Here is an 18,447-nt window from a genome sequence, read left to right on the forward strand (position 1 = left end):
GCTGTGAATAGAGTTAAATTCCCTGTCACAAATAAATTCTATAATGTTTGTCATTATGGATGCTTGAGTCTTTGCAAATCATAATATGAACTTATAAATACATAATAATAAGTACACTGCAACGTAACACAAACCCATAAACCATCATATTCCCCTTTTCACTAGCATGGGTGATTTGTACAAATTCTCTCTATTTCTTAAATACTGCTCAATGTATTTAACACCTCAACATCTCAACACCTACTTTTACCACTATTTTTTACACATCTTTTAAGTTTAATTTTTGAAATTATAAACATTTGCTTCTTTTTTCAGTTATCAGAGACAACTCGTTTACAGTTCTGGTATCTTCCTCGCCAATTTCTGCAATGTCTGCATGTTTTGCAATTTTCTGTAGAGATGGCTTTTGCCCTTGATATTTGTAAAAAAACATTGGGCTACTTTTACCGAGCTACTATTCAATGTGATGAAAGAAAACACTAAGTGCTATCTTCAAAGTGGTAAGAGCTCTCTTATTAGAAAAGAAAGCTGTAAACATGGCAATGTGCACAACACTCACAAAGCTTCAGTGATTCAGAAAGAGATTGAGAATTAGGGATGTATGAGAAATTTAGTATGATTCAATTTTTATCAGACTCTACCCAATTCATACTTCTGTGAACCAAAAGAGGAGCCAAATACAATCTGTAGTTGCTGTCCTTGCATTTCCATGCATGCAATGAGTTCCACAGAGCAAATAAACAAAAAGTATTAGAAGAAATCATACATTTGAAAAAAGTGCATAAAAGCACACACTCTGGGAGATTAAAATGTGTACATTTGGGGAAAATGCCTATATTTTCATGCAAAAAAGGGGAAAAAGTTCACAGTCTAATGCAGATATGAGTCACACTTGGAATGAGCTTTGGAATTCAGAGAACTTCAAAGACGTTGAGTTTTGCTGATTCTCACATATCTATTGAGAATACAATTACAAACATGTAGGTTTATAAGATGGCAGAAAAAGGGGGAAATAATTGCTTACATTGGAAGTTCAAAGCCCAGATCCTGAGAAGGGTTTTTCTTAAAAGGTACTTTTGGGAAAAGGAGCATGAGCTGAGAAGCAAGCCCACCAATGAAGAAGCCACCAGGCTGAGACCACTTGTGATGAACATGGAGGGCTTTGGTTGGGAGGCACTTGGTGGAAGTTATCTGGAACATCATGTGAACCAAGAGAAACAGCATAACCATTAAGATGGCTATCAGAAGGCAGAGTTTCTCTCTAAATGCAGATGTTACTATGCCGATTATGTCTGTAGCCATCACTGGCATCAGGCCACTTTAAATAAGACATACTACAGGGCTGCTGTAATTGATGATCAACAAAAGGGTATTAGCTCTAGTGTTAACAAGACTACATGTAGAAAAACATGCCTCAAGTGACAATCCCATTAAAATGTATGGAAGCTCCAATCCCAGCTCTGAATGGCAAACCTGACGGATTTAAAAGAGTTTCTGGGTCACTAATGGATTGTTTTTCAAACATATTCTGGAAAGCTGCTGGTATTGTTGACAAGGAGAATCAATTACGGTGATTCAAATAATTGCAGGGAGGGTTAAGTATCTCTGCTGGAAATTTGAATCTCTGAGGAGTACAACTAGTTGCAAATACAACCCATAGGGCATAGCAGCTCCTGGTGTGGCCCACAGAGCGGTGGGAACCCTGTCCACTTTTCCCTGTAGCCCAGATGACCAGATAGTGATCTCTCCCAAACCCTGGCACCTGGCTACCTCAAGAATCAATTTCTCTCTCTTTCTCTCTCTCGCTCTCTTTTGCAGACAGAAAGAGAGAGAGAGAACTTTTCAGATTATGAAGAAATAATAAGATTGAAAAAGGTTAGAGCCACCTAAAATGATTTGGGATAGTAAGTTCTCTTCAAAAAATAGCCAAATTAGCTGGCCTATTTCTCTACCCCCTAATAGGGAACTGAAATGTGGAAAGGCATTCTGGATCAGCCAAAACACACATGTATCTCTGCAGACCCATAACAGTCATTGCACCAGTGGAAGAAAATCATCCTACTGCACAATATGAGTTACATTCATATTGGTAATTCCACTGGGTAAGTAGCTTCTAAATAAAGGTAAACAATGGGATTTATTTATTTTATTTATTTTATTTTTTTACATTAGCTCTCTGGGTGGTTTACAACAGTTAAAAATGGTAAACATTAAAAAGTATACAAAATTTAAAAACCATCCAAAACATAAAAACAACAGTATAAAAACGACAGTATCCATTTAAAAACAACAATTCTGGGGTCCATTAAAAACAAACTTAACAGTGTTAAATGCTGTTAAAATGCCTGGGAGAAGAGAAAAGTCTTGACCTGGCGCTGAAAAGATAACAATGTTGGCACCAGGCGAGCCTCATCTGGGAGATCATTCCACAGTCGGGGGTGGGGGGCACCACCGAGAAGGCCCTCTCCCTTGTTACCATCCGCCGAGCGTCCCTCAGAGTAGGCACTCGGAGGAGGATCTTAGCTGTTGAGCTCAGTGCACTGGTAGGTTCATGTTGGGAGAGGCGTTCCGTCAGGTATTGCAGTCCCAAGCCATGTACGGCTTTATAGGTTAAAACCAGCACCTTGAATTGGGCTCGGAAACGTATAGGCAGCCAATGAAAGTGGGCCAGAATCGGTGTTATATGCTCAAACCTCCCGGTTCCAGCTATCAATCTGGCCACCGCATTTTGCACATCCTGCAGCTTCCGGACCATTTTCAAAGGCTGCCCCATGTAGAGGGCATTGCAGTAATCTAATTTGGAGATTACCAGAGTATGGACAACTGAAGCTAGGTTATCCCTGTTCAGATAGGGGCGTAGCTGGGCCACCAACCAGAGTTGGTAGAAAGCACTCCATGCCACTGAGGCCACCTGAGCCTCAAGTGACAAAGATGGTTCTAGGAGAACCCCCAAGCTATGAACCTGCTCCTTCAGGGGAAGTGCAACCCCATCCAAAAACAGTTGAACGCTTCCCCCCCCCATCCGATCATAAGAACCGCCCACCAGCAGTATCTCAGTCTTGTCTGGATTGAGTTTCAGTTTATTAGCCCTCAACCAATCCACTGTCGCAGCCAGGCACCGGTTCAGCACATCCACAGCCACACCTGATGAAGATGAAAAGGAGAAGTAGAGCTGCGTGTCATCAGCGTACTGATGACAGCACACTCCAAAACTCCGGAGGACTGCACCCAACGGTTTCAGGTACATGTTAAACAGCATGGGGGACAAGACCGATACCTGCGGAACCCCATGCTGGAGTTATATAAGTACATAATTGAAAGACATAGGTCGTTTGCAAATATTTTGTTATGGACCTTAGATTACCATTCCAGTATTCAATTTGTGAAGTGTTATATCAGAACCAATGAAGCCAGGACTACATTTTGCATTACTCATCACCTTCATTGGTGATTCCATTGAGAATGCCTGGTGGGAATGAACCCAACAGGTTCCTGGAGAGGATCAGAACAGCTACAGTGGTAAATTAAATGCATATGATGCCCCATTTTTTCCAAGAATGAATTAACATTACTTTTAATTCCTCACACAATAAGTATTATCACTAGAACAGCTGCAGACATGGCAACATACTATTTAGTGCACACAATGAGGGAAAGCAGTGTAAAAACTGTACAAAAACAGGAGGAAATATTCTACATCTCTTTATTCTTAAAAAAAAAAATCCATCTATTTATACCTACTTAAATGCCCATAAACTGTGTATGTAAATACACTTGGTTGTAAACGTAATTTATTTTATATATGGCAAAGAAATGTGAGGCACATAGAAGACCAATTACTCTATTTATTAGGGGTGTGCACGGACCCCCCGCTCCGCCCCTCTGCTCCACGCCGCTCCACCCATACTCCGCTCCTCTTCGCCGCAGAGCTCCGGCTCCAAATCGGAGCTCCGCAGTGAAGGGGAGTGGCGCCAGGTAAGGCCGGGAGAGGAGGGCGGGAGGTTTACTGGGCCCTGCCGCCATCACCGCCCGTGCGGCGACGGCAGCAGAGCCCGGTAAGGAACCAAGGGGGAGGGGGCCTTACCTGCCTTCACCTCGATCCTCACGCTCCGCCGGCCCCCCAATCCTCTTCGCCTCCGCCTTAAGGGCAGGCGAAGCCCCCCGCTCCGCTTCTAATTCGCCTGTCCGATTAGAAGCAGAGCACATCCCTACTATTTATGTAGCAACTTCAAGGACAGTGAGAAGACCCTAATCACTTGATGACAACAACATGAAAGGACAACCTGCATGTGTGAATGAGCCATAACAAAACAATAAGAACTTCCACGTCACCTCAAAACCCATGATTCCCTTTGATTTTTATTTATTTATTTTGATGAAGCAATACTCGTCAATCAACTCAATTCATCGATACAGGACAAAGAAAGATGTGACACTAAAGACATGGTAAGTGGAATTCCATGTGCTTAAACAGACAGACAGACAGACAGACAAAAATGCAGTAGCACGCATTAGAGGGTGAGGAAAGCATTAAATCTCCCTCCTTGCACACTGCAGTCACAAAGAAAATGTGTGTATTTGATTAAAATAGGGATACAATACCAGGTAGGGTCAACCTGATCAAGGTGACATCTCCCTCTCCCGACATGAACCTACCCGTACACTGCGCTCAAAAGCTAAGGTCCTCCTCTGAGTGCCTACTCTGAGGGAAGCTCGGAGGATGGCAACAAGGGAGAGGGCCTTCTCAGTGGTGGCCCCCTGACTGTGGAATGATCTCCCCGATGAGGCTCGCCTGGCGCCAACATTGTTATCTTTTCGGTGCCAGGTCAAGACTTTTCTCTTCTCCCAGGCATTTTAACAGCATTTAACAATGTTAAGTTTGTTTTTAATGGACCCCAGAATTGTTGTTTTTAAATGGATAATGTTGTTTTTATACTGTTTTTACATTTTTTAAATTTTTGTATACTTTTAATGTTTACTATTTTTAATTGTTGTAAACCGCCCAGAGAGCTTTGGCTGTGGGGCGGTATATAAATGTAATAAAATAAATAAATAAATAAATAAATAAATAAATATTCAAGCTATAGAGTAAATGAAACCATGAAGGACATAACAATAAAATAATGAATAAGAACAAAAATACATTTAATCACATAAAAGAAGCTGTCCAGTAAGAATAATAAATGAAACAGATAACTGAAACTATGCAACACCATACATGCTTCTTTGTCTTCAAACAATTGTTGGAAAATTGTTGGTAGTGAACGAATATTCAAGGTTCCACAAGTCACTTTATCTTCTTTGCCTCTCCACATTGTTGCATAAATTACTTCAGGCGTTCATTAATGGTTCCAAGAAAATACACAACAGGAGTATGACCAGCCATCATAAAATCACAGATTCTAATCTCCATTCTACATATTGGTTGTGGCTGAATCATACAATGGATGAATGCATCATATATTGGCTGTATGTATAGAGGAGACAGTAGAAGAATAAGATTGAACTGGAGTACACTATAGCCCAACCTAAATCCTGGAGTAGACACAATGGCCTTAACTAGACCCAAGGATTATCCCAGGCAAATGGAGGGGTTGTCCCTGCCTGCTCCCGGGATCCCCTGTGTGTCATTTGGCTGTACAAGGATTAGGGTGACCATATGAAAAGGAGGACAGAGCTCTTGTATCTTTAACTGTTGTATTGAAAAGGGAATTTCTGCAGGTATCATTTGTATATATGGGGAACCTGGTGAAATTCCCTCTTCATCACAACAGTTAAAGCTGCAGGTGCCCTGCCCTCTTTTAAATCTGGTCACTCTAGTATAGCTCCTGCACTTTAACTGTTGTGATGAAGAGGGAATTTCACCAGGTTATCCATATATACACATGTCACCTGCTGAAATACCCTTTTCTATGCAACTGTTAAAGATACAGGAGTCCTGTCCTGCTTTTCATATGGTCATCCTAACAGGGATGATCCCGGGATATAGGCCTGGTCTAGCCATGGCAAATGACTCAATGCCATAGATATAGTGGAAGAAATGAATGCAACAGGGCGGACACGTTCCTTAATAGGTTCTTCTTATTAGATGATCTCTGCTGTTCAGTTCCGGCCTCAGCAAAATAATGTAGCATTTAGGGAAAAAGATACAACCAAGTAAACCTGCACTGGAAGATAAGATAGAGAAGATCTCCACAGCCACCATGTATTTCCCCTTGGTGCTCAGATAGGTTGGAACAAAACACAACCAAACACTGCAAAACATCAACATGCTGAAGGTGATGAACTTGGCTTCATTAAAACTGTCTGGCAATTTCCTGGCTGGGAAAGCCACAGTGATGCTGATGATGGACAGAAGTCCCAAGTAGCCCAGGACAAGATAAAACATGACAACAGACCCTTCGTTGCATTCCACTACAATTTCTCCAACCTGTGACTGCATATCAAGATCTGGGAATGGGGGGGAGGTTGTTAGCCACATGGCACAAATACCTGTTTGAATGAGGGAGCCAGAAAGAACAATGGAGTTGGCAAGTCTTTTCCCCACCCACGTCCTCAAACTGGACCCTGGCTTGGTGGCCATGAAAGCTACAACCACAGTGATGGTTTTGGCCAACACAGAAGAAACAGCCAATGAGAAGATGATGCCAAAAGTTGGTTGCCGTAGGAGGCAGGACACTTTCCCAGGTTGTCCAAGGAATAGAAAAGAAGAGAGGAAACAGAGAAGGAGGGAGAAGAGAAGAATGTAGGTAAGATCTCGATTGTTGGCTTTGACTATGGGGGTGTCTTTGTGCCGGAAAAATATTCCTAACACCAAGGCTGTGATCAAGGAACAAGAGACAGCAACTGAAGCTAAACTGAGTCCTAAAGGTTCTTTGTAGGACAGAAAACTTATAATCCTAGAGATGCACTGATCTCTGTCTCTGCTTGGGTATTGATCTTCTGGACATTGGAAACAGTCACCCATATCTGAAAAACAAAACAAGGTAGCAGCAATGACAGTGTCAATTCATATTTATCTTCTTTTCCCACCCAGCAACACCAATGGATATTACTGCTTCCATGTTGCCATTACCTTCATAAAAGTAGGGTTGAGAATTGATTTGTATATGAGGAAGGGAGATTCCTTGGGGAAGTATGTCTGCTACTCAACCCACACTGAGGAGCTACCTGTGGCCCGATAGCAACAGAAAGTGCACCCTTGCGGTAAACAAATGAAAAGGTTTTCACTTGGTTACTCCTAGAATTTACTCTCTCAACCCCTTTCTTGGGCTTCAAAGCTCCACTGGGACTTCAATGACTTTCACCATCAACCTCGGCCTACAACATTCCATGCAAGAAGCTTTCTGTCTTGTTACAACTGTAAGGCATATATTGTAGACATATAAATCCCTATGTTGGAAAACTACAGATAGGGAATGAAGAATTCAAGGGGCGCCCGCCCACAAGTTCACTGAGTGTTGCTCAACAAGCCCTGTTCTGGGAGCTGGCCTGGCCAAATGCTTGGTGATGCACACTTTCTGGGGCCTCGGTAAAGTGCACATTCCCCCAGTATGCCATTGGGGGAGGCTAATTTTCAGAGGCCGCAGAAATGTATGCCTGCCTCCCTCCATGCTGATCATGGCATTAAAGGCCCTCTTTAATTAAAGTCTCTCTTGACTAATGGCATGCTGGGGGACTTGTGCACTTTCTGGAGACCCCAGAAAGTGGGCTTAGAATCATAGAATCATAGACTAGTAGAGTTGGAAGGGGCCTATAAGGCCATCAAGTCTAACCCCCTGCTTAATGCAGGAATCTACCCTAAAGCTTTGCCTCCCCCCACATGCTAATCTTGCCCCCATGACAATCCACTAGAGAGGATGAAGAAAATACACAAGTTCCCCAGCTCTGTGGAAGGAAATTCTTATACACCTCTAAAAACAACAACCCCATTCTATCAAAGAGCTGATGATAGAAGCAATGATTACTGACACACTGGCCATGTTCAGAAGACACCTTAAACCACAGCTTTAACCATGATGAATAAGGGTTTTTTTTTGCCTGACTCACCATGGTTAAAGCCATAGGTTAAGGGGTCTTCTGAACACAGCCTGGTTTTTTGGCGTAACTACCATGGTTAAGGTGCCTTCTGAATGGGGCCACTGTAAAACACAGATGAAATGGATTTAACTAAATCTTCACATCTCTATTCTTCATCAGCTGAAATTTCTTAACTGTACTTAAACTCACATAGCACAATAGCCCATTGTTGCCTGTCAATCACTCCATTTCATCTTTATGAACCATAAAATCATTCCTAGAATGAGAAGAATGAAATATGTGAGCATCTCTACTCTTCTAGGCAGAGATCTTACCTGTGGAATCTTGTAGAGACTTAAGATGTCTGACATATGGAAGGAGATGTCAGATCCAAATGCCCCGATAATACCTGTGAGTTTTTTCTGTGTGCCACATACATAGTTGGGGACAAATCTAAGTGATTTCAACAGCAGGTCCAGAGTGGTATGGTAGCTCATCCTCTCATTGTAGTAGCTGTCATAGATATGGAACCTGAGCAGGATCTACATTACAGCTTTAAAGTGCTTTAGAACAGTTTTGACAACTGTTGGGGCCCAGGACACATTCCATAGACAGTTGACAAAACTGTTCTAAAGTGCTTTAAAGCGGTAGTGTAGATCCGGTCCTGGTTCAGTCCTAATGCGCCAGATGTACTGTGAGACACTGCCATGATCATATGCAGGAACTTATTTTGGATTACATCAAAACTTGAAATACAGAAAAGTGGAGCAAAAATTATTTAAAGCAAGAAATAATATGGGGAAGTGTTTGAAAACAGAATCTAGTGAGTATGCTACTGCCCCGGCTGCTGAAAAGGAAAAAAAGAAAGAAACTGTGGCCTTAACTAGACCTAAGGTTTATCCCGGGATCGTCCTGGGTCATCCCTGTCTGCTCCCGGGATCCCCTGTGTGTCGTTTACATGAACAGGGATGACCCCAGGACACTTGGCTCAGCAATACTACAAACGAGAAAGATCTTGGAATTGTTGTAGATCACAAGCTGAATATGAGCCAACAGTGCGATATGGCTGCAAGAAAGGCAAATGCTATTTTGGGCTGCATTAATAGAAGTATAGCTTCCAAATCACGGGAGGTACTGGTTCCTCTCTATTCGGCCCTGGTTAGGCCTCATCTAGAGTATTGCGTCCAGTTCTGGGCTCCACAATTCAAGAAGGACGCAGATAAGCTGGAGTGTGTTCAGAGGAGGGCAACCAGGATGATCAGAGGTCTAGAAACAAAGCCCTATGAAGAGAGACTGAAAGAACTGGGCATGTTTAGCCTGGAGAAGAGAAGATTGAGGGGAGACATGATAGCACTCTTCAAATACTTAAAAGGTTGTCACACAGAGGAGGGCCAGGATCTCTTCTCGATCCTCCCAGAGTGCAGGACACGGAATAACGGGCTCAAGTTAAAGGAAGCCAGATTCCGGCTGGACATCAGGAAAAACTTCCTGACTGTTAGAGCAGTGCGACGGTGGAATCAGCTACCTAGGGAGGTTGTGGGCTCTCCCACACTAGAGGCCTTCAAGAGGCAGCTGGACAACCATCTGTCAGGGATGCTTTAGGGTGGATTCCTGCATTGAGCAGGGGGTTGGACTCGATGGCCTTGTAGGCCCCTTCCAACTCTGCTATTCCATGATTCTATGATTCTATAATAAACCTTAGGTCTAGCTTAGACCTATGTGAGCTGCAGTATTTGATACATTGTAAGACCTACCCTTTTGGTATGAAATCTTCCCTTCTGGACACGGATCACAATCATAGCAGCAAAATTTCTCCCCTTCCTTCTTTTTCTTCTGATAACCAGCATTACAGGAGTCACTACATACAGAAATGGGAAGAACCTACCCAGAAAGGTGAATATGATTTAGGATTTTTGTTCACTAGCTGACCTAAAAAGAAAAAAAAGTGTTCCACCGACATGGCGGAATGCAGTCCATGCAATAACCTTCTGGGCCCTTTCTACACCTAAGGATTATGCCAGGAAAATGGAGGGATCGTCCCTGCCTGCTTCCGGGATCCCCTGTGTGTCATTTGGATGCACAGGGCTAATCCCAGGACGATTCCGGGGGGGAAAGGCTGGTGTAGAAACAGCCTTGGTTGCTTCCTAAAAAAAATACAGGGCAGCATATTTGCAGTCAATTGCTTGGGTGAGGAAAATGTGAAAGCTTGATAAAAGGAAAGGCCTACTCAGGTGAGTGTTTCAAATCAGAAATCATGATTGGGTAACATCTGGGCCCCAAAGACAAATTTCCATCCCCTGGAAATTCCACCAACATTTATGCACTGAAAGTTGGTGGGAAACTGTCACATTTGGGTGGAAAATCACGGCATCCCTGCCATCATCGGCATAAAGCAACACGATCACGGAAAAGCCGGCTGTGATTTCCCACCCAAATCTGACAGTTTTCCACCAACATTCAGAGCACAACAAAACAGAGGCTGAACTGGGACAAATGGAACTTTATTTATTTATTTATTGCATTTCTATACCGCCCAATAGCCAAAGCTCTCTGGATGGTTTACAAAAATTAAAACCTTAGAAACCGTTCAACACATAAAACAAACAGTCTAAAAGCATAATATAAAATACAATATAAAAACACAGCCAGGATAAAATCAAGCAGCAATGCAGAAATTAATACCGATTTCAAATACAAATTTAAAACAGCAAAGTTAAAATTAAATTGCTACTGTTAAAATGCTGAGAAAATAAAAAAGTCTTTGTTGTTGTTTATTCGTTCAATCACTTCCGACTCTTCATGACTTCATGGAGTTCATGGACTTCATGGACCAGCCCACGCCAGAGCTTTCTGTCGGCTGTCACCTGGCATCTAAAGAGTATAGTGTAGGTGCCAGGTGAACCTCTTTACTCGGGGTGCCACAGCAGAGAAGGCCCTCCTCCTGGTAACCACCCACCTCGCTTCCTTTGGCGGTGGCTCACAGAGAAGGACCCCTGAGGATGACCTTACGGTCCGGGCAGGTATATATGGTAGGAGGCGTTCATTCAGATAGCCTCCCCCCAAGCCATTTAGGGCTTTGAATGTTAATACCAGCACTTTGAATCAGGCCTGGATCTGGACTGCCAGCCAATTTAAAGCTAAATGTAACTCCCGTTAGTCTCTGTCACATCACACTGCCAAAATTCAATGTGGAAACTGCAGATTGCAAACCACAGATTGTTTGCAGCCAGTGCCTTCACACCATCAAAACTGATTATGGCCAGGGGGACAGTGGGGTCTGCCTTGAAGGCCAGGGGGCTGCATGTGACCCATAGGGCAGGTGTTGACCTCCCCTGCTATACGTACAGGGATGGCCACCTGTTGGCTCATTGTATAGTTATGTCCCACAAATACATTTTATCTGGCTTTCTCCTGAGCTTATAAGAGCTCAGTTGTGGCCTGTTAAATATTTTCCATGGGTTCATTCATTAAAATTCATTAAATTTTATACACTGGTTGTGAAAAATGGAAGCATTGGTCACTGCCTCCTTTTTTAGTTTGGGAATATAATACATTGCAACAACTCCATTTGAGAGCTTTATCATCCACAGCAGGGTTAGTCAATGAATCAAAGGAAACCTCTGAACCTTACATCACTTTACTTGGTAACAGAGTGGCCACTAAGGATCCACACCTGGTTGAAACTTCTCTGCCAGGTAAACTTATCTTCATTGAGGACGAATTCTTCTCCTTCATTGGGATCCACCCTTCCAACTTGCACTTTAATGAATGAGCTGTTTGGGAATATGGCCATCTTCATGATATCAAATCCGGCAATGATTTCCATTTTATCATTAAAATGTACCCTTTCTCCAGCTGAATTATTAAATGAAATGCCTTGAAGAAACTGGTGGAGCTAGGGGAGAGATGGAGAGAAACAAAAGGATAAGTCAGAACATGTAATTGAGACTTGATGCCACAATCACCATGATTTATACATGTATCTCCTAGTGGTGATACAGTTTTATGCAGTTTCAACTTATAAATGCTCAAGTCTCCAGATGCAGGCATTATTGCAATCACAGAATACTGAAAATGTGCAACGTATCTAGTCCATTTGTTTCAGTTTCAAGGGCAAAAGAAAACATGATGTTAAATGTGTGTGAGTCCCGTTGAAGCACTGTGGCACCTCAGTGATGCATTTTATGATACTGGGCATTGCAGTACCTTGCATTGCAGGGTTCTAATATAGATCAAATGTTGAAGAGGTGACTGGGTTGGTTAAGTTTGACAAGGAAGCCAGATGTGAATAAACCAGTACCACAGAAAACTCCGAATGGGACTGGAAAACCACAAAGGATTGCCTGAGGGTTGCTCCAAAAAGGAGCAAATGAAGACTGAGCATTAAATAAGAGTTCAGCTTTCTTTAAGCTGGTTCATTATGCCTCCATACTGACTGAGGATTCATTTCCTGAAGGGCCCTGGGCTGTCTTCTCATCTTCAAACTGTGGTGACATGGCAATGGCTGTGGCATGCTAAGAACATAGAACATAAGAAGAGCCATGCTGGATCAGACCAAGGGTCCATCTTGTCCAGCATTCTGTAGCCAACTAGCTGCCCATGGGAAATTCACAAGCAGGACATGAGTGCAACAGCACCATGCTAGTATCCTTGTTGCCAGAGTCCTCAGGGCCCATGGACAAAAGAGAAAACTCTTCTGGATGCTATGGAGAGGACTCCTTCGTTGTTTTTCAGGAGTTGGTTCCTAGAGAGATGGAAGCCTCCTGACACCTTTCTGTGACTGAATGCTCTCCCTGCATTCAATCTGGATCTTTACAGGACATGAATTTGGAGTCTTTGAGAATGAGGGTCCGGGGTCCTGGTCCATGATAGGGGGGGGGGATCAAGAATAGGAGCATGTTACATGGAAAAGGAGATTGATCCTTTTTCTCTTCCCCTTCAAAAATTCTGACACTAGAAAGAAACCACAATTTCCATAAATGGAAGATAATCGCTTAGAGATGACAGCAGAATCAGTGGGGCATTGTCTACAAGAACCCAGCAAGAAAAGGTATAACTCCCCCTGCTCCTGTATGATAGTACTGATTCCCCCACAGATGTTACTTGGAGGGGGGGGATCTGGATGTATTAGCTCCAACCATGCATGCACATTTTGTCAAAGGAAAATGTGTATAACTTCATTGCATGTTTATATCTGGATGCTGTTTAACCTTGTACAAATGTGTTCATTGGAATAAAATCATTTCACTGTGGAGACATTACCTGCCAAGGCTGAAGGTCTTGCCATTGAAGCTTTTTACCACCCACTTGTGCTCTGTGGTTAGATTTAAGTGAGTACATGGCATGCAAGGCATGTGCCAAGGCATAGACAGCATTAAATATACCATAACTGTGACCAGTCATGCGTGTTTCAAAAACTGACCCAGGAAGGTGTTTCAGCTTCTCCTCCCCAGTACAAGCTTTATCAGCTTTTGCTGGCTTCTTAGAATCTGGAAATGAGCACTGGAAGGCTTGTTCCCAGAATCCCTTCATGAAACCATCTCCTTGTACCCAATGGAATTTTATGTTCTCAAGATACGCCTGGAACCCAAGAGGTTCATTTGAGTGAGCTTCAAAGGAAATGGTGCCTTGGAATATTTCAGAATCCCAACTCGTTATAAGACCCATTACTGTAAAATCAATCTGGGGTGTCGTAATCCATAACTTTCCAACAGATGTTTCTTCCTGAAATTCATCACCTGCTAGAATCATTAAAGTGCCCAACCAAATAATGGTGAGAGTTTCACCATAAACAACAAAGATTCTGACTTTCCTATCCATGAAAGGCAGATACATATTTGAGGACATACCATCCATTTCAGAAATGGTAAGCAAACGACCTTGGGTTTTGATTCTTTGTATGAAGGCTGAACAGATTCCATTCTTGGAAAGTAATGGTTCCAGAGCATGCAAGAAATAGTCTCCACTGTCATCATCATTGACAAGGAGGCCAACCCAGGTCCATCCAAAATGCTGGAGTAACCAGATAATCCCCATATACTGAGGGGATTCATTTGGAACCATGCGATAAAAAGAAGGGAACGGTGTTCTATCACTTTCCTCTGGGGCAAATGAGCCATACGCGAGCTAAAGAAAAATGTAGAGATGTTTTAGAAAGGTGTTAAGAATTGAGTATCTCAATTCATGCATGTACGACTGTCCTTTTTTGCCAATAAATATTTGGTTATTTGAGTATCGACATTTGGTTATTATTATTATTATTATTTATTTATATAGCACCATCAATGTACATGGTGCTGTACAGATAACACAGTAAATAGCAAGACCCTGCCGCATAGGCTTACAATCTAATAAGTTGTAGTAAACAATAAAGAGGGAAAGGAGAATGCAAACAGGCACAGGGAAGTGTAAACAGGCACCGGGTAGGGTGAAGCTAACAGTATAGAGTCAGAACAATCTCAATATTTGAAGGCTATAGGGAAAAGAAAAGTTTTTAGCAGAGTTTTAAAAGCAGTGATTGAGTTTGTAGTTCTCAAGTGTTCTGGAAGAGCATTCCAGGCGTAAGGGGCAGCAGAAGAAAAAGGACGAAGCCGAGTAAGGGAAGTGGAGGTCCTTGGGCAGGCGAGAAGCATGGCATCAGAGGAGCGGAGAGCACGAGCGGGGCGATAGTGTGAGATGAGAGAGGAGAGATAGGCAGGAGCTAGACCGTGAAGAGCTTTGAAGGTCAGCAGAAGTTTATATTGGATTTTGGAGTGAATTGGAAGCCAATGAAGAGATTTCAGAAGTGGAGTGACATGGTCAGAGCGGCGGGCCAAGAAGATGATCTTAGCAGCAGAGTGGTGGACAGAGACCAGCGGACTGATGTGAGACGAAGGAAGGCCAGAGAGAAGAAGGTTGCAATAGTCCAACCGAGAGATAACCAGTGCGTGAACGAGAGTCTTGGCAGAAGAGACAGACAAAAATGGTCGAATCCTGGCAATATTATACAGGAAGAAACGACAGGATTTAGCTACTGCCTCGATGTGAGGAGTAAAGGAGAGCGAGGAGTCAAATATAAAGCCAAGACTACGAGCTTCCTTGACCGGAGTAAGCGTGACATCGTTGACAGTAAGAGAGAATGAGAGGTGAGGAGAAGGTTTAGGAGGAAAAACAAGCAATTTTGCCATGTTAAGTTTCAAACGACGATGAAGCAGCCAGGCTGAGATATCTGAAAGACATGCCGAGATACGATCGTGAACATCAGGAGAAAGTTCCGGAGATGAGAGATATAATTGTGTATCGTCGGCATACAGGTGATATTGGAGGCCGTGAGATTGAATAAACTTACCCAAGGGCAGCATGTATAGAGAGAACAACAACAGGCCAAGCACCGAGCCTTGCGGAACCCCAACTGAAAGGGGAAAGGAGGAGGACGAGCTGCCGTTAGCCGACACGCTGAAAGAGCGACCCTCTAGATAGGAGGCGAACCAGTTATAGACAGAGCCACAGAGTCCAAGGTCATGGAGGGAATCTAAGAGAAGATCGTGATCAACCGTGTCAAAGGCTGCGGTTAGATCAAGGAGAATAAGGACGGAATAATGGCCTTTAGACTTGGCAGTAAGAAGATCATTGGTGATCTTGGTAAGGGCTGTTTCAGTGGAATGCAAAGGACAGAAGCCAGATTGAAAGGGATCCAGAGCAGAGTTATTAGAGAGAAAGTCAAGACAACGAGAGTAGACCAGACGTTCCAGGATCTTTGAGACAAAGGGCAAGAGAGAGACAGGTCGGTAGTTAGACAGGGATAGTCGATCAAGAGTGGGTTTTTTGAGAATGGGGGAGACTGTAGCATGTTTAAAAGCAGAAGGAAATGAACCAGAGGACAGAGAAGAATTAATGATGTGAAGCAAGGACGGGAGGATAGCGGGGATAAGATTAATAAAGACGCGAGAGGGAATCGGATCACGGGAACAAGTGGAAGGCTTCGACGAGCGCAGTATTTTAGACAGTTCATCAGCTGAGACCGAAGGGAACGCTGAGAGAGTTGCAGGAGGAACTGACAGGTGAGGGACAGGAGCTGGAAGCGGAGCAGAGCTGGCCAGATCGGAGCGAATAGTTTGGATTTTAGCATTGAAGAAAGAGGCAAAGTCATTGGCAGACAGAGAGGCGGGGAGAGATGGTGGATTAGGCTTCAGAAGAGAATTGAAGGACGCGAAGAGCCGCTGAGGGTGCCTAGCATTAGACTGGAGCAACGTTGAGTAGTGCTGCTGTTTGGCCAGTGAAATGGCAGAAGAGAAAGAGGAGAGAACAAATTTGTAGTGGACAAAGTCCACCCAGTCCTTGGTCTTACGCCACAGGCGTTCGGCTGCCCGGGACTCTTGTTAAGGGCTCTGTGTTTAAGTGTGGTTTCTGCCCAAAAGCATTGTGGTAAAGAAATGTTAGACATCCCTGATTCCAATCTGTGTTTCAAAGTCTCCAATTTTTGTGAACCGCCCAGAGAGCTTCGGCTATTGGGCGGTATAAAAATGTAATAAATAAAATAAAAAATAAATAAATAAATTGTCTGAGTCCCTTTGGCTTTATTTTTAAAAGCACTGAGCAAAACTTTGTCTGTTTGCTTTAAATTAATGTGGGCCACATTTATGGATGTGAGTCTCCCATGATAAAAGAAATCATGCATAACAATAAAATTCAATGACTAAAAATAAAACCAACAGCTCCAATAATAATATTATATAAATATGGCACTTATGTTCTTATAACTGACTTTAAAGGCAGCCCCATATAGAGTGTACTGTGATAGTCCATGTTTGCCTGTCCTTCACTCCCATCCATCTTCCTGAACCATAAAATCCCAGACTAAGAAGAATTAATTATGTGAGTTATTTGTAAATATCTCCACTTCCCTATGCAAAGATCATACCTGTGGAATCTTGTAGAGACTTAAGATGTCTGACATATGGAAAGAGATATCAGATCCAAGTCCCCCGACAATGCCTATGAGTTTTTTCTGTGTGCCACATAAATAGTTGGGGACAAATCTGAGTGATTTAAACAGCAGGTCCAGCGTGGTACGGTAGCTCATCCTCTCATTTAGGTAGCTGTCATGCATGTGGAATCCAAGTGTGACATTGGGTAAGATCTTGGGAGTCTTGTTAATGTCGTTTATAGTAAAATCCAATGCCAGGACATTCTGGTAGAATTTTGATACCATACTGAAAACAGAATTACATGCTCTTTCACAAACAGATGATACAGTTCATGACATTGTTTTCTTACAGCTCTGAACTCATCTGGCTCTTTGTATGTATTACTTTAAATCACTTTTAGGCTGCACTTAAGGGTAAATTAACCATCTTAATTTCATTATTGCTGGAGGGATTTTTTTAAAAAATAAAATCACTTAGGCCAAGAATTATAGAAAGAAGCTGCCAATGTAGTTTGGTACCAAGAAAGAAGGACAAACCAAAGAGGCATATGAGAAAAGACAAGATAGTATGAAAATGTGTGAATTTTTGAAGTTCAGTTGAAAAGAGGCACAACTTGGCTATCATGGAAGGTAGCATAAATGCAGTACAGCAAGTAAAATGGTATTATTCTCAGTGTTCTTAGGCAAATGCCTTTCATAACACTGCGGATTTGGAGGAGGCAAAAAAAAAGAATTTTCTCGATGCAAAATATGTGCTTTAACAAGGAATAATGGTCAGTCCCTACAGTACGAAAATGCCATTTAAAATCCCACAAAGTAAATGTATGGTCAATGTTAACATAATTTGTCCTAAGAGTAGCTAGCATCTGATAAGTCTCCAATGACCATTGTGCCTTTTAATATACTGAGCTCTATTTCCAAATCAGAAATACGCAAAAACTAGTACTCTACCCCTCTTTCAGCAATGAGGGCCATTTGGACAGACCTCCTCCACTCGTTCCATTGAGTGTGTTTAATTTAGGCCTCTTTTTAGTTTGTTCATTTAAAAATCTCATTGCAGTTTGGCTACTCATGAGTTTCAAATCATAGAATCACAGAATCATAGTAGAGTTGGCCACCGAGTCCAACCCCCTGATCAATGCAGGAATCCACCTTTAAAAATAATAATAACAATAATTAAAGCATCCCTGAAAAATTGTTGTCCAGCTGCCTCTTGAAGGCCCCTAGTGTGGGAGAGCCCACAACCTCCCTAGGTAACTGGTTCCATTGTCGTACTGCTCTAACAGTCAGGAAGTTTTTCCTGATGTCTAGGGAAATGAGGTACCTTTTCCCCCATCTCTGGTTTCTTTTTCACCATTTCCCCTATGCCAGTATATTTCTTAATCTCATGCAAATACGTCTTTTTCAAGTGGTGTGTGTGTGTGTGTGTGTGTGTGTGTGTGTTTTGGTGTGTGTGTTTTGGTGTGTGTTTTGGTGTTTTAATTTCTCAGACTCTTTAGAGGGAAACCCACAAAACAATGCAC

General features: G+C 42.6%; 1 protein-coding gene across 1 annotated transcript; it reads right to left on the reverse strand.

Annotated features, from left to right (window-relative positions):
- Positions 1-6,067: 6,067 nt before the first annotated feature.
- LOC134405965 (vomeronasal type-2 receptor 26-like) lies at positions 6,068-17,209 on the reverse strand. Its single transcript, XM_063137198.1, has 6 exons — positions 16,919-17,209; positions 13,282-14,145; positions 12,456-12,533; positions 11,693-11,914; positions 9,774-9,900; positions 6,068-6,969 (listed from the first exon to the last, which is right to left on the reverse strand). Exons 1-6 carry the CDS (start codon positions 17,207-17,209, stop codon positions 6,068-6,070), a joined length of 2,484 nt encoding a protein of 827 aa, XP_062993268.1.
- Between the last annotated feature and the right edge of the window lie 1,238 nt (positions 17,210-18,447).

The sequence above is a fragment of the Elgaria multicarinata genome, chromosome 11 (genome assembly GCF_023053635.1).
Source record: "Elgaria multicarinata webbii isolate HBS135686 ecotype San Diego chromosome 11, rElgMul1.1.pri, whole genome shotgun sequence".
Classification (NCBI taxonomy): domain Eukaryota; kingdom Metazoa; phylum Chordata; class Lepidosauria; order Squamata; family Anguidae; genus Elgaria; species Elgaria multicarinata.

What these genes read in the sequence shown, in the direction of transcription:
- LOC134405965 (XM_063137198.1), bottom strand. Translation starts at nt 17,209, where the DNA reads ATGGTATCAAAATTCTACCAGAATGTCCTGGCATTGGATTTTACTATA. An exon ending in AAGACCTTCAGCCTTGGCAG is followed by an intron (nt 12,534 to 13,281) that starts GTAATGTCTCCA and finishes CTATGTTCTTAG; the next exon opens with CATGCCACAGCCATTGCCAT. An exon ending in CTTCAGGAAATGAATCCTCA is followed by an intron (nt 11,915 to 12,455) that starts GTCAGTATGGAG and finishes TCTCTCCCCTAG; the next exon opens with CTCCACCAGTTTCTTCAAGG.